A 15,132-nucleotide genomic window follows, 5' to 3' on the forward strand; every position below is an offset into this window, starting at 1 on the left:
AGGATCTTCTCCACTTACCAGACCCACATACTGTGCTATATAAAGAGACATCCAGCCAGGGACTGAGATGAATTTCTTCCCTGGAGGGAGGCTTATCCAGTCTCTTGCCACTTCCCTTCTCTCCACCTCTAGATATGTTCCATCATGTGAGGGCCAAGAGATACCTGTGACTTTATGTGAAGTGACAGCACTCCTTTTATGATAGCATAATATGGAGTCAGATTAGCACTACAATTAAAAGTCACAGTGTAAGATGTAAATCTGCAAGCATACACTAAGGCGGGTAGTGGGTTGAAAGATTCAGATGGAATTCACTGCCTCTAAGAATAAAGGAGGGTATCAAGATTGGAGGGAAAAGAGCCAATTTGGGAGAGACATATAGGCAGCAAAAAAATGCATCTGCCACTTGGAAAGAGATGGTCCCGCCAGGTAAAGGAAAGAATGCACTCCACTGATGTGACTTTCAGAATTGATCCTGGCAGTAAGACACAGCTTGGCAGGACAAGGAAGATGCAGGATGTGGAGGTGGAGTGACCCAGAGAAAGGCTCAGGAGGCAGGCTCGGCCCTGCCCCCGCCAGGCACCGCCTGAGCGGTATGATCGCCATCTCTATGTACCTGTGTAACCACTCACTCACTGGGTATCTTTTTCTTTTCAATCCTCAGGAAGAGGCAGCCAGAATTCTCGCCCACCAGCCAGTGTCCGTCGGCACATGTGCAGCTTTGAAAACCCCCACACTGCAGTGAATGTGTAAGAGAAGCTGCATGGAAAATAGAGTGGTTTGCCCCCTTGCTTTCTCTCTCCTGGGTTTTTCTACTTTCTAACATGGAAACAGAAGTGGTGCATGCCATCAAGGACGAGGAACCATTACGTGCCGTGGTTTGCACGACTGCCTTAATTTGATTGTCCATCATTCTTAAAAGGACACTGTCAAGTTGTTAGTCTTTTTGCTTTTTTTCTTATGTTTTCATGCAAGATGCAACACTTTTCCCCATTCTAGAGGTTCACTTTTGTTTGTGACTCCCACTCACAAGCTTGAAAGTGAATTTTCCCCCTTCACAAATTTGTCAGCTTCTCCTGGGCAAACAGAGCTCTTTTATTTTCTTTGCCTTTTTTTTTTTTTTTTTTTTGCTGCTGCACAAATGTTTGATATGATCCTGTCTGCATTTAAGTAAAGCCATAATTTGAATGGAAGAATTCCATACTGTCAGTTGGAGTGGGGGTGGGCACCAAGATGAATCTCTGCTGGGTGCCTCCTATCCCCTGGGGAGCACAAAACAAAAGTTTTGTGAGTCCCCCAAAAAAGTGAGTTTTGCAAAAAAAAAAAGGAAAGGAAAGGAGTTATTTTCCCAGAATTTGGGGTGTTTTTATCAGATTCTCTCCATCTGATAAAAACGGTGCATGTTTGGTCCAATTTTTGACCTTTAGATCTTGACAGTGTCTCTTTAAGTCAACAAAAGAACATAAACCATGTTCAATTCATTGTGCATGGAGTCTGTGGTCATTCTCAGCTGTTCCTTTACAGCCCTTCAAACTCCTAGGAGAGTCAAAGGTACACATTCCTGCAGCAGAAGGGAGCTCCCTGATGAGGTGTCTGTGCCTCGAATAGCTCTTCAGATGAGAAGAGCCCAATTTGTTCAAATGTTCACTACTAAGCCTGGCCATGGAGCCCAGTGAACGGAGTCCTAGCTGCTCTTCTCTTCACTCAGTGGAGTGCATTGGGAAGTTGTGTTCTGACGTCCCCTGGAAAGGCCCCAATAGAACGAGTGTGGTCTTGATCAAATCGCACTGACGCTTAGAGGGAAACAGGTGCAGTTGGGAGGACTCTGCACATCAAGATCAGAGCCTCTCGCATCTACCAGGATGCATTCTCTCTAATTCTCCCAAGTCCAAAAGCACTGAGTGTTTCTTGCATCAAGGGTTGAGTCTGACCAAGGACACTGTAAGGACATCCTGATGATGACAGCTGCTGGCTGTCTGTCAAAAGGAATTGATGGGTCTAGGAGACGTGCTTGTCCTGTCATGACAGCAGGGCCAGAGAGAGAGGAGAGGCACCTAACAGTTCATGACTTTAAGGTGAGTGCCTAAAAACAACAAAGGTGGAAAGTGGTCCATCCATGGTAGGTGACAAAAAATAGTGCAACAGTCAACAAAGCAAATAGGTTGATTATAAAGAAGTTTTAAAATAAGACTATTCAAGCTTCCTGGAGACAATAAAGGAAACTAGTAGCTTCCAAGCTATGTACTATAGAGTAAGACTGGCTATTTTTAGCCTTAGTTGTTCCTGCAAAAAAAAAAAAAAGATTATGTTCTTTTTGTGACCTCCGATTTCCACAGCTCTTGTGAACAAGCCAGGCAAAAGGACTAGTGATAGAAATAAAGCTGCCTACTGGATCTTTAAGGTCTGCCTGGATCTCTCTTGCCTCTAAGGAATAAGCCTTGCAGAGCAATGCAGCTGCCCTCTATTTCCAGGGCAAATGTGAGGACTCCAGGCACTGCTGAAGAACATCAAGGGACTTGCTATTAAAGTGATAGGTCTGGAAGCATGGAGCATAGAATAAACTATAATACTTCATCTGAACTTTCTTCAAAAGGAACATAATCTAGGCTTATCTATACTTCCTGGAAGAATATAACTACAGCTAGTTTACCTCCACTAAAACAACACCACTGTATCAATATGTTATCATAAATAAACGTTTGCACCGGAATTTTTTTCCTCAGCCAGCAATCATGATTAAGTTCACCCAAAGGCCATTTAAAATATACCTAGAAAAAGTCTAAGGACTTAGCTGGCAGTCCGGTGGTTAAGACTTTGCCTTCCAATGCTGGGGGCTGTGGGTTCCATCCCTAGTCCAGGAGCTAAGATCCTATGTGTCTTGCAGCCAAAAAACCAAAACAAAATCTAAACAATATTGTAACAAACTAAATAAAGACTTTAAAAATGGTCCACATAAGAAAAGTCTTAAATAAAGAAAAAGTTTAGAAACCATCAGAATTCTACTCTTTAGTTGGAAATATATTTGTCAGTTTTCTTGAGACAGTAGACCCTACACCTGGACAAAGTTTATGGGCTCTTCCATACTCTGTTGACCTTGATGAGTTAATTTCACTTGTGGATGTCTTTTTCTTTATTAATTTATTGGAGAAAGCACAATGCTTATTGGAGAAATCAAACAGATTTTCTTTATGTTGTCTTTTATCCCAAATCATATAACTTTAGGATATTCAACATGATTAATCTGAAGATTCTCAAAGGCGGATTATACACTTAGACTTTGTAATATTGTAAATTTCAGCAAGTCAAATGATATTCTGATCAGCTTATGATGAAGTTAGAATCAGCAAGGAGAGGGATAAAATTCACAATGCTGCTAAAGGCTTCATATCAACAGCAACTTCCATGTTCTCATAATATTAAAAAGCATTTGTCTTCACCAACACATTCAGAAATTCTCTACCTTATAAGCAGTGCTGATTCAGTAAGATGAGAAATTTTGAATATTCAGAGAAGTTTCTGAATATTGAATGTTCAGAGAAGCTTCCAGAGAATATATACTGAATATGCACATTTAGGGGGGGAAGCTTTCAAGAAGGGAAGCTGGAGTTAGTGGGAGTTCTTTGTATTGAAAACTAGCTTGGGGTTGCCTAAGAAAACAGGAGTCTGACTCAAATGATTTCAAACCATTCCCAATGCCTGAGATGCTACAAGAATCACTATTCAAGCTGCATTCTGTTACCAGCTTGCTGAAGAACATGGAGGTGAGATACCTGGACAGGGCAGCTCTGGCCTCCCATCCAGGCAGGTCTCCCTTAGGGCAACACCAGCCTTTCCTTGGAAGGCCACATGTCCCGACCACAGCTGCTGGGTCACAGCAGAGCTGTCCACAAGCCTGTGGCTGTGGTTTGTTTTCTTGGTGAGCCATTCTCTCCACGCTATGACCCAGTGGTATTTCCTGCTTCCATTTTCATTTTCAAAGAAAACAAATGCTACCCTGCTTAGGTTCCCAGAACTGAGACTTCCTTCCCCAAGGGAAGACCTCGCCTTGCCTAGGCTCTTTAGAAGCCATCCTTCCATCTGCTGTGTGGCTATTAAGCCCAGTGGCAGAGACTTGAGTTGGACATAAGGGAGACAGGTGTTGAGCAAGCTTTCCCCTCAGGCAGCTTGTGCAGGATGCTTTCCTCTGGATCTCAAACACCCACCCACTGGTATTCCCATTTTAGGCCTCTCTGGAGCAGAGAGCAGCGTACTCTGCAGATGTAACTAGTACTTACCGAAACAAATAAAACAGACAGGATCACTCTGAATGCCAAAGATGTACTAATCTATTTACACCACCCACTTCCAACTCTTCTCTAAAGTGCTGTAAATAGTGGGTTTTCTGTTTGGGGGGATTGTGATACTTATCTAATGAAAGAAAAACCAAAGCCAGATCCTGAGCCAGTTGGAGCTGGAATTGCAGCCCTCTGCCCTCCTAGCTCTGCGTGACTCTCCGTGTATCTCATCCTCCGTGTCTCTAGTCCCTCCCAGGCCTAGCAGCAATTTCCTCCAATTACTTCAATATCGGTAAATATATTTAGCCACTCAAGGTATCCTCTGACAAGGTGCTTTCTGACAATTTTGTGGTGTTTCTAAATCAGATTGCTTTTCCTAAGATTAGGGAACCAAGTAACATTAAATAATAGAAGAAAGAAGCTGGCGGCTTTGAAAGATAAGGTATTAAAGCTATCTGGGATTAAATAGAAGTATTATTTCATAATAATATTGCATCTTTATAATGTATTTATTGCTTTTTACTGCCCCGTATTTTATACATTTTTCTCTTAATATCACAGCAATGAATTCCTAAACTTTTCAAATAGGATAATCACTTTTCACACCAAAATGGTTATCAAATACTCACCTGAACCTGTGATAGTAATCGTACCTTTATTAGCTTGAACACAAAACACACCAAAAAAAGCTTCTCAGAATTTAGTTACACTTGTATCTAGAAGTACAATTTATCAATAACAGCATTTTGCATTTAAAAATAGCAGCACATAATCTACAAAGACATAATATTGATTTAGCCTACAAACAGTGCTTTAATGCACATGTAGATTCATGGACCGTTCAAGCTGTCTGCTGACTATAGGTTAAAGATAACTAATGCAGAAGGACCAAAGTTTATACCCTGTGCTGTAGTTTCTATGAAATGAAACTCCAATATTACACCAATATCTCTAGTTTTTAAGAAGCAATTTATTTTGTCCTTGAAAAAAAAAAGGTTAATCTAATTTTCTTAATCTGATAAAGTCCCTAGGGCATTAGGACTGTTTCCTAATTAAACAGTACTTTACAGAAAATCTAGAGCAAGACTCTGAGGGAAGGAAAGCTGCTAACTTTGATTGCTGGGGTGGAAATCTCCCCTCACAAGAATAAAAATGGTTTTGGATGAAACAGAACTGAATTGTGATTGTCTCTGTCTGCAAGATGATTAATAATGCCTTTCAAAGGATATAAACAGAGGCTGGTAGAGGACTTCTGTACAAGGAGGAAGGCAAGGCGAGTCAGTGAGAAAGGGGGTGAACTTAGTCCCAGGAATACAAAGTTGCCCTTTTTGTTAGCATATATGGAAACTGGACAATGTTTTGTTTATCTAAGCCTACTGATTGAATTAGGTCAGACTAGCTCTGGAGGGAACTGGTTTTTAAAACACATACACATACACATACACATACACATACACATACACATATACAAATAAATGAAGACATAAGCAGCCTTTTAGTTTAGTGATTTTCTTAATGAGCATGGAGAGGCAAGCATTTGGAGAAGGAAAAATTGTTTCCATTGCCATTGAAAGGGCTGCAAAGCATTGCCGTTGGAAAGTATATTAAAGCATATTTAAGCAAGGCAAGAGGCAACTAGGCAGTTTTATACTTTCTGGAAGAGGCATATTAAATGCGTAAAGAGAGAAACAGTGTAAGTAGAGTGGGAGATGGAGGAAATTGGGAAAGAGGAAAGTGGGAGGTGAGCTTGCCCAGAATTTCAAACTCAGAGGAGGAACTGTGGATTCTGGTTTGGCTTTGGCTGGTTGGTTGGCTGTTCTTTGCAGGAACACCATCAGCTTATTCTTTAGTTTGCTCACCTCGGGAGAGAGTTAGCTATTCTAACAAGACTGTATAGAACCTAATAAGTCGGTAATTTCACATTCACAAGCAGTTAGACATCCTTAGAGAATACATTAAGCATATGCTTGCATGAAATATTAATTTTGATATCATATTTTGGAGATGAGATTTTTTTATCTGACTGTTAAAAATACAGCATAGATTATCAGCTATATGGAGAAACAACCTTCTTCCCAAATAATAAGAAAATTTAGCTATTATATCTATTTTAGAACTTTTATATGCAGAATTTTCTAGAATTGATATCAGACTTTCTACACAAATCTGTACTTATTTGATTCACTTGACTTTTCAGGATTATAAAATTTGAAATGTCAAAACATTACCGTCATCATATATGTGGCACTCACACATAATTTTTAAAGTATTCATTCTTGTATTTTCAAAATGATTAAATAAAACATGTTAACCATTGATCATTTCCTAAGTTTTCCAAACAAAAGACTATGATATGAAAAAGTCTATTTCACATATCCACCTAAGAAAATATGTGCATTTTCCTTCTTTCTTTTAATGTCAAAAAATGTGTCATCATTGTGCCACTTCCTCTGTTGTTTTCATGGATACAAAGAAAAAGCAAAATCTTGCAAAAAATTATTTCCTGATTTAAGTATTAACACTGTTGTTATTAATAGTATGCTATGGTAAGGTACCACCATCTGCTAAAAATTATACAGAAAATAAACTAAGAGTCCAAAAGTAAGACCAGAGTTATTAGAACAGACAGAATAGAATGTGCATATATGCGCAACACTACATCTCATTTTTTTTTCTTTTTCAGAGATATATTCTATTTGGTTGACTTTATGAGGATCCCATGAAGGGTATAGGACCCCTGGTGCCCTAAGCCTTTTCTTCGTCAATGATCAATGAAGAAAAGGCCCCGGTGAGGTCTTGATCTCAGTAACTTCTGCTTTGTCTGAATCTTAATCTTGTCCTTTTGCATCAATTATGCAAGTAGACTAAAACAGGATATGGATATTTATATTTTTCTGGGCTTTCCAGTTCCAACTCTTTCAAACACACCTACTTAAATGTTGCCAGTGTGAAAATCCCAAGCTACCTGCTATGAGTGAACTGTGATCCACCATATGCATCAGGAATAATGCTTTGAAATAAAAGGAAACTTGAAAGTTGGGAAACTCTTAAGTGGAGCATGGGTCTGGGTTTTTCTGTCATTTCCTTTTTTTTTTCCTTCTGTACAGGTGCCATGTGCATGACCATGCTGCCTCTAGTACCACATGAAATACCTGCATATCAGAATGGGCATCTGAGAGGATGTGTTTTATAACCTCACAGGACGATGAGAGTAATTTTATACGTGGGTCTTAATTTGTTCCAGGGACTAAGTAGAAAGGGAGACAATAGCTATGGTCATTATGCTCTGTTGTCTATGTGTGACTAAGATTTTATTTTTAATTTGTCAATCTTGGAATCTTTCAAAAGCTTGCACTGAGCAACAATATTTTCATCTCCTTTGAGCGTGTGTGTGTGTGTGTGTGTGTGTGTGTGTGTAATAGCTGTGAAATCAGACTTAAAGGAAAATAGCTGCTTCTACAACAAGCTGGGTCTTCTCCACTGCAGTTTTTCTCAGGGTCAAAATGTCCTGCCTTGGGTTGGGGTGGATGGAATCCCTGGCCGCAGCTTCAGAGGCAACCTGTGATTGCTGCAGCTTTTGGAGTCTGATGGGTAAAAAGGAGAGGGTGGAAGTGTGTGCGACAGGCAGACATACAGTGGAAGGGAGCCAAATTGCTTTGAGCTAGGCTTGCAAAGGTTCTATGTGTATGTTATCCTGTGTGCATAAGATGCCCGCAAATAAACCCATCTCTGTTCTATTCATAGTTCTAATGGCAAGTCTGTGTCGTGGTCTGAACCAGGTGGAAGACAGGTGCCCAAAGGTCAGCACATGTGGCACCGCCTCTCGGTGCACGTGAAGACCAACGAGACGGCCTGCAACCAAACAGCCGTCATCAAACCCCTCACTAAAAGTTACCAAGGCTCTGGCAAGAGCCTGACCTTTTCCGATACCAGCACCAAGACCCTTTACAACGTGGAGGAGGAGGATGCCCAGCCGGTGGGCTTCAGCCCTCCCAGCAGTCCTTCTAGGGCGGCGCCCCGCCGCGTGCCGACCGCGGCCAGCACCCCGCCTCTGCCGCCCCATCTGACCGCCGAGGAGACCCCCCTCTTCCTGGCCGAGCCGGCCGTCCCCAAGGGCTTGCCCCCGCCCCTCCAGCAGCCGCCGCTGCCGCAGAAATCCTTCCTGGACCAGCTGCAGGGAGTGGTCAACAATTTCAGCGCCGGGATTCCGGATTTCAGCTCGGTGCTCGCCGTCCCCGGGGCCGCAGGGAACGGGGGGCGGTCCCTGTTCCCTCCACCGGCGCCACCGCAGCACCTGCCTTTGCTGCCGCTGCCGCTGCCGCTGAGCCCCTTCGCGGAGGAGCCCGCCTCGCCGCCCGGCGAGGACGACGACGAGGACGACAGCGAGAGGTTCAAGCTGCTGCAGGAGTACCTGTCTGAGAGGGAAGGGAACACCGAGGAGGACGAGCTGGAGGAGGAAGAGGATGAGGGGGACCTGCCGGGGCCCAGCAAGCCCACCCCGGAGGCCTCGCCTGCCCTGACGCCCCCGTCCCCCTTCCGCGACTCGGTGGCCTCGGGCAGCTCGGTGCCCAGCTCCCCCGTGTCCGAGTCGGTGCTCTGCACCCCTCCCAATGTGACCTACGCCTCGGTCATCCTGAGGGACTATAAGCAGAGCTCGTCCACCCTGTAGGAAGGAGGTGTCCATGGGGGAAAGGACAGAGGTGGTGGGTCAGGGGAGCCTGAGCACCTCCCCGGGAGAGACGTGCGGGAAGCTGGGCAGGAAGCCAAGGCTGGAGGTGGAGTCGGGAAGCAAGGATGCTACGCCAGAGGTGTGGGACTCCGCAAGCCAGAAAGGATCCAGGCGAGGATTCCGAGTCTTGAATTCAAAACCCTTCTCTGGGAAGAAAGGGAATTCCGACAAAGCACAATCCCATGTAGTTTGTAACTTTTGTCGCAAAAATAAATAAATAAATAAAACCAACCCACATAATCTCTTTGGATCGCTGCGCATAGATATACATGCCCACCCACTTGGCCCATTTAGAATGGGACAGCGGGGAGGACCGCTCAGTTAATCATTAGCTCGTCATCCTGGTGTTTCCAACGAGCTTGGTGGAGCCAGATGGAGCAGGTGGGTGAAGGAAGGGAACCACCCAGAGAACAGTGATGGACAGCAGCTCGTTTCTCAAGCTCTTCTCCCTACTGGGCCCACAGAACCCTGGTATCCGGGACCCTCGGGGGAACTGGCCCAAAAAGGGGTCCGTCTTCACCAACTGCACGCCCATCCAGTGCCAGCCTTGCTGTCACACTTGGAGAAAGGTGCGTGGACACCTTGCTGCTCTGTGATTTCCCTCTATTTAGGAGAACAGGAATAGGAGCAAAATCATCAACCAAAAGCGCTTCATCAGTAGTGCTAAGGGAGGGCGCAAGGAGAAACAGGACAGTGCAGAGGCTTGGGGCTTTGAACAAAATCAGCAAAATCAGCTTCCCATATCTGATGCTCGCTTATTGGTGATTTCGTTAAAAAAAAGGCCAGATGAGATTGTTTTGAGATAGCAGAAGACTTTTGTGGATTTACCTGTGTGCCAAGGGGGCTCTCCTTTGTTGCCCTTATGTTGAAGAGAACAAACCACATGGCAAAATTGTTACCTTCCATTTACTGTAGCAAATAATACTTACCAGTTGAACTTTCTAAGATGCAGTATGTATTTGGTGCCATTGTTTCTCCTATGTACTACAGAAACAAATCTATCTTTGAACTTAATGGTGTACTCATAGCAGCTATTATTGGTTTCAATGACAAACAATTCTTTCCAGTTGTCACCGAAGTCCTTGTAACTAGCAAGTGAATGTGTTCCTGTGTCCTTGTATACTGTGATAATAAAAACTGTGCTATGTAATGTCAATCTAACTGCAACTGAAGACTGTCTCTCCGATATAGTATAGATATGTTTATGTTCCAGTAATGTTTTATATACCATTGTCATCAATATCTACAGGAGCTCTTTGAAGGTTGGAGTGCTCTGGTCCAATGTTTTTCATATGCTGCTCAGATGGTCCTTCTTCTTTTAAGAGGGAACTTATTTTTCAGATATTTTATGATGTGGAAATATGTTATTAATGAAGTGGTTTGAAGATTTGTTATACTAAAAGTTCACAAAAACTGTGGGCAACAGTAAAAAGGTAGATTTTATATAATTGCACACATCATTATTAAAACATAAGATTGAAATAGTATTTACATTATTTCTGTTTCCTTTATAATTTTTAAAAAAAATTTTCCACTGCTACTTGAGCTTTATGTGCTTAAAGCATACACTAACCACTGTCTTGCCATAATTTTTCAAATTATTTATTCCTTACTTTTTTATTTTGTTTTTATTTCCATGTTCTTTCATTCATATATTTTCACTGTCCTAGCTTTTATTTTTATTTTTGTTATTTGTGGTGTATAATATCCATGTCTGTGTAATCCAGTTGTTTCATTTTTACTCCTCCCTTTCCCCCAATAAAATAAATTTTTCTTGCTGTTTTGATTCTTGTATTATTTGGGAATGAATCTTATCCCCTTAAATATCTTTGTTTATGCCTTATGTTCAGTCGTTTAATGTGCTTCCTTCATGTTAAAGCTGCTGATTTCTCAGCCAAAAATTATCTTAGACTCTTTAAATACCCACTGCATCATTTGTTCAGAATTTATCATCCACTCCAATGTTTAAGGCTCATATTTCTTATGTCTTCCCATATCCTACTGCCAAGTTTAGTCAGTTTTATATCAAGAATAGACTGCCTTTACTTTTTAAAAAGTTATTTTATTATACCTTTGGTAGAAAGGCTCATGACTGAAATGTGATTTTAGTTCCATTTTCACTGTCATGAGGCAGAATGAGGAAAATGGATGGTTCCAGTGCTTGATAAATGGTCTGCTAATTGGCAAACTAGCAAGGGAAAGTATACAATCTAGTATTAGTGAAACAAGTTTTTTATCCTAATGCCATTGACATCTGTTCTTAACATCAGAACTTGTGCATTCAGAAGCTTTTAAAGTAAGAATAGATCAGAAAAACTTCTACTATTCAAATACTATGTTAGTTTGTCCTGAGGTTTTAGTCTCAGATGTTTGGTGAAAACATTCAACACCAGTCACATTATTAGTCTGAATGCCTACAATTACCATGATTAAAAGTTTTCCTGAGTACAATAGAGTATTAGCTCTTATATCATAATTGTTCAAAATTGGAAATGTACCCATACATACCCTATACAAAAAGGGCAGAAACTTTCCACCTTAATGTGTGTGCTTATACAAGTTGTTTAGCTTCTTATGAAAGTGTTTTCCTTTGGCTCGTTACTGCCTTTTGTCAAATAATCTTGATAATGCTGTATAATAAATATTTTCTATTTATTAAACGAGTATGTTCCCTCTCTCTAGTTTGTAAGCATGACAGTGACAGAAATTGACTGGTATAAAAAAATAACTTCAGTGGTTTGATTTGGCTCAGAACATGTCTTTTAGGTGAAAGCTGGAGATCATCACACAAAATCTACAGACCAGGTAGGTGGCAAAGTAGAGCATAATTTGATTCTGAGGAAGGACGTATCAGTTTAAAGTGAACTCCAGAATTTAGATTTTCAGTAGTGTGGCAGACATTGTCATCTAGCTTTTCTGGTAGGATATGTGAGGTTGACAAACGCCAGCATCTCCAGCAAAGTTTTAGAGATAGAGGCATCCAAAAGCCCCATCCCAGTTTCATCCGTGCCCCGCACAGCATTTTTCCCCTTGGCTCACACTATAGGGACACCTGGTTTCTTACCTTGTTGATATCCTCCTGCTCATCCCAACATCTATTCCTCTACGTTTCAATAGAGACTTCACTGGTCCTCAAAACCATGGAGCCTCTTTTATTCACATCTCTGAATGCGACACCTGCAAAGTAAGGCATCTACCGAGTGTCATTCGAAGAGAAAACTCAGTGATACCAGGGCCACATCCATGAGATCGTGATGCATTTAGATGGAAAGAGCAGCCTCTAACCAGGCAGGCTGATGTTGAAGAAACTATCAGAATCAGGAGCTGAGACACCGGGGTTATCTGCATTGTGCCCAGAAAATAGAATGAGAAGTTATGAAATGGGGGCTTGGTGTCTGATGAGGAAAACCCATAGGAGAGAGAATGAGAAGCAAAGAATGGGGAAGAAAAGGAGAAAATGATAACATTTCAGATGTGTAGTCCAAAGAAGCAGCCATGTATCATCATGAGTCATTAAGGCCTCTGCTTGGAGAGTCCAGAAGCTTCATCACAAAGGAGACATTTGGAGATGGTGAAATTGGAATCCAGATACCACAAATGTAGTATGAGGAACTGCCCCAACAATTTCTATCCTGAAAAGCCACCAAAGAGAAGAGAAGCAATGTATTTTCAAACATATTCTGGGCCAGAAATGTTGCAGTCTCCCCCCTCTCCCCACCTCCACCCCTTGAGATCTTAGTTCTCTGACCAGGGATGGAACCCCCAGCCCCTGCAGTGGAAGCATGGATTCTCAACCACTGGAAGGCCAGAGAAGTCCCTGCAGCTCCTTTGCATTCATTCTCAGTTAATCTTCCCAGTACTACAGCCATAAGGAATATTTTAAAGAACTAAAATAATTTGCACTTGCCCAAAATCTCCTAGACAGTAAGTGGCTCAGCAGGGAATTGACCCCCACGCTAAGCCTGTGAATTCGTGCTCTTCTCCAGAACCCAGGATAATACATAGGAGTCACTGTCAATTGGGACTGCTCTCCCTTTCATATTCCCATATTTTATTCACATCCCAGATTACATTATAACTTACATGTCTCTTTTCCTGAGACTGTTACTTCTTTTTTGCGTTCTAATACCTGATTTCTGAGTCTTCAAGGCAAAGCAGACACTCACTAAGTATTTGCTGAGAAAGTAAATGAGTATTGTAACACTATATAGTTTTCCCAGCCCAATTCTCTGAAAATTTGTTCCAAGATCCTTATGGGGTCCAGAGCTCTGTATTTCTACCTACTGATCCTAAATCTGCTGACTGGAATAGCACATGTTTTCATCATGAAAAATAAGCTCTTCTTTTGGCATCAGAGAGAGCAGTCCCACTGGGCAGCAGGTCTGCTTTGCCTGCAGAAGAGGGTGGCAATACTCAGTGTTCCCTGAGCCCGGCCAGAGGTCTGGCAAGGTAGTGCTAGGTGTGGGAAACAGCGTCCTCTGCAGGAGAACTGCAGGTAAGACACAGACTGCTGAAGAAGGAACCAGTTAGAGGGCAAATAAGTCATCCATGGGGATGCATGGGCTGGGGATTCCTTCCTTACAGAAGTATATCCCTTTAGAAAAAGTGAAAGGCTAATCGTGTCACCAAGCCTTGGGAGAAAGGAAGACCGAACTTCAAGAATTCAAGAAGTGATGCTATTAAACTGGAAACTGGCTTTATTTTCTCAGGGTAGCTGGAGAAGCAATGCTTATAGCTTAGTAAACAAAGGGAAAAAGCTTAAAAAGGAATATTATAAAAGCTGAAGAGGAAAATCATCATAGAATTAAAGAGTTGGAAGTAAATTTAGAGATTACTTAAACTCTTACCTCAGTGAAGATCTATCTTATTGGGAAGTTCTTCTTCCCATGTCAGGCTGGGGCCAGGCGAGAAGCCACTATTGACTAGGGTTGGACAGGGAGGGACTGGCTGGTACAAGGCTTATGGCCAGCAGTTGTGCAAAGAGAGAGAGCAGACGGTCCTGGATCCTGGAACTACAAGTCCGAAACTATGTTGTTAATACCCAAAGCTGGTCAGAGAACAGAACTACTGTGCAAATCCAGGATGAGGGTCTCTGGGGAACCAGAAAAACTAAGAGATAGCACCAGCAAGGTATGCGACAAGATGGCAGCCTGATGGAATTGCAGAGACAAAAGGCTGGTGACAAAAATGAGTTTTCGGTAAGAATCACAGAGGCTTACATATTTGTGACCTGCTTTAAGGGATGGAATGGATTTAGGGGACTTTTACCCTCTGCCTAAATATTTCCAGGGACAGAGATCTTGCATTAGATAAGGAAAGGCTCTAATTGTTAGAAAAATCTTCATTTTCCAGAGCCAAAATTTGCTTCTTTTCTCTAGCTTTTGTCCTGAATGTTCATTGGAAGGACTGATGCTGAAGCTCCAATACTTTGGCCACCTGATGCCAAGAGCCGACTCATTGGAAAAGATCCTGATGCTGGGGAAGATTGAGGGCAGGAAGAAAAGAGGTGACAGAGGATGAGATGGTTGAATGCCATCACTGAATCAATAGACATGAGTTTGAGCAAACTCCAGGAGATAGTGAAGGACAGGAAAGCCTGGCGTGCTGCAGTCCATGGGGTCACAAAGATCAAGACACGACTTAACAACAGAACAACAACTTTTGTCCAGTTCAAGTTCTGACTTCTGAAAAAACAACAGAACAACAACTTTTGTCCAGTTCAAGTTCTGACTTCTGAAAAAAAGACTGAACATATTTAGTTTACTGGGCACAGGACTTCCCTTCAGCCACTTGAAAACAGCAATTATGCCATTAGTTAGTGGTTTATCCTCCAAGCCAAGTGCTTTACTTCTTTCACTGTTAGCTTTGTTGTTAGGTTCCTAAACTGTTAATCAGGCTATGGTCATATTCCAATCTTGGAATATCCTTTTTAAAATTCTACATCCAGAACTAGGCATAGTACTGCACAGACACATTTGAAACAGTGCAACTGAGATCAGGACTTGAATCCACAGTCTTTTGCCTGAGATCACACACCTGGTCTCAGGATTTATGATCAGCCTTGGAACTGTCATGGCACCTGTGCGTGTGTCATTTTAACTTGCTGATGTGTTACAGTGAGCATTTACT

At 42.1% G+C, this 15,132-nt stretch overlaps 1 protein-coding gene across 1 annotated transcript in view; it reads left to right on the forward strand.

Moving 5' to 3' along the window:
- Positions 1-10,786, forward strand: part of GRM1 (glutamate metabotropic receptor 1) — a 447,850-nt gene extending 437,064 nt beyond the window's left edge. Inside the window, exon 13 of the mRNA XM_081529880.1 lies at positions 8,019-10,786. Coding sequence (XP_081386006.1) covers positions 8,019-8,943 — 925 coding nt within the window. The 3' untranslated portion in view covers positions 8,944-10,786. The remainder of the gene's footprint in view (positions 1-8,018) is intronic.
- The last annotated feature ends 4,346 nt before the right edge of the window (positions 10,787-15,132 follow it).

Source organism: Giraffa tippelskirchi, chromosome 9 (assembly GCF_054371585.1).
Source record: "Giraffa tippelskirchi isolate mGirTip1 chromosome 9, T2T-mGirTip1v1.2.pri, whole genome shotgun sequence".
In the NCBI taxonomy this organism is placed as follows: domain Eukaryota; kingdom Metazoa; phylum Chordata; class Mammalia; order Artiodactyla; family Giraffidae; genus Giraffa; species Giraffa tippelskirchi.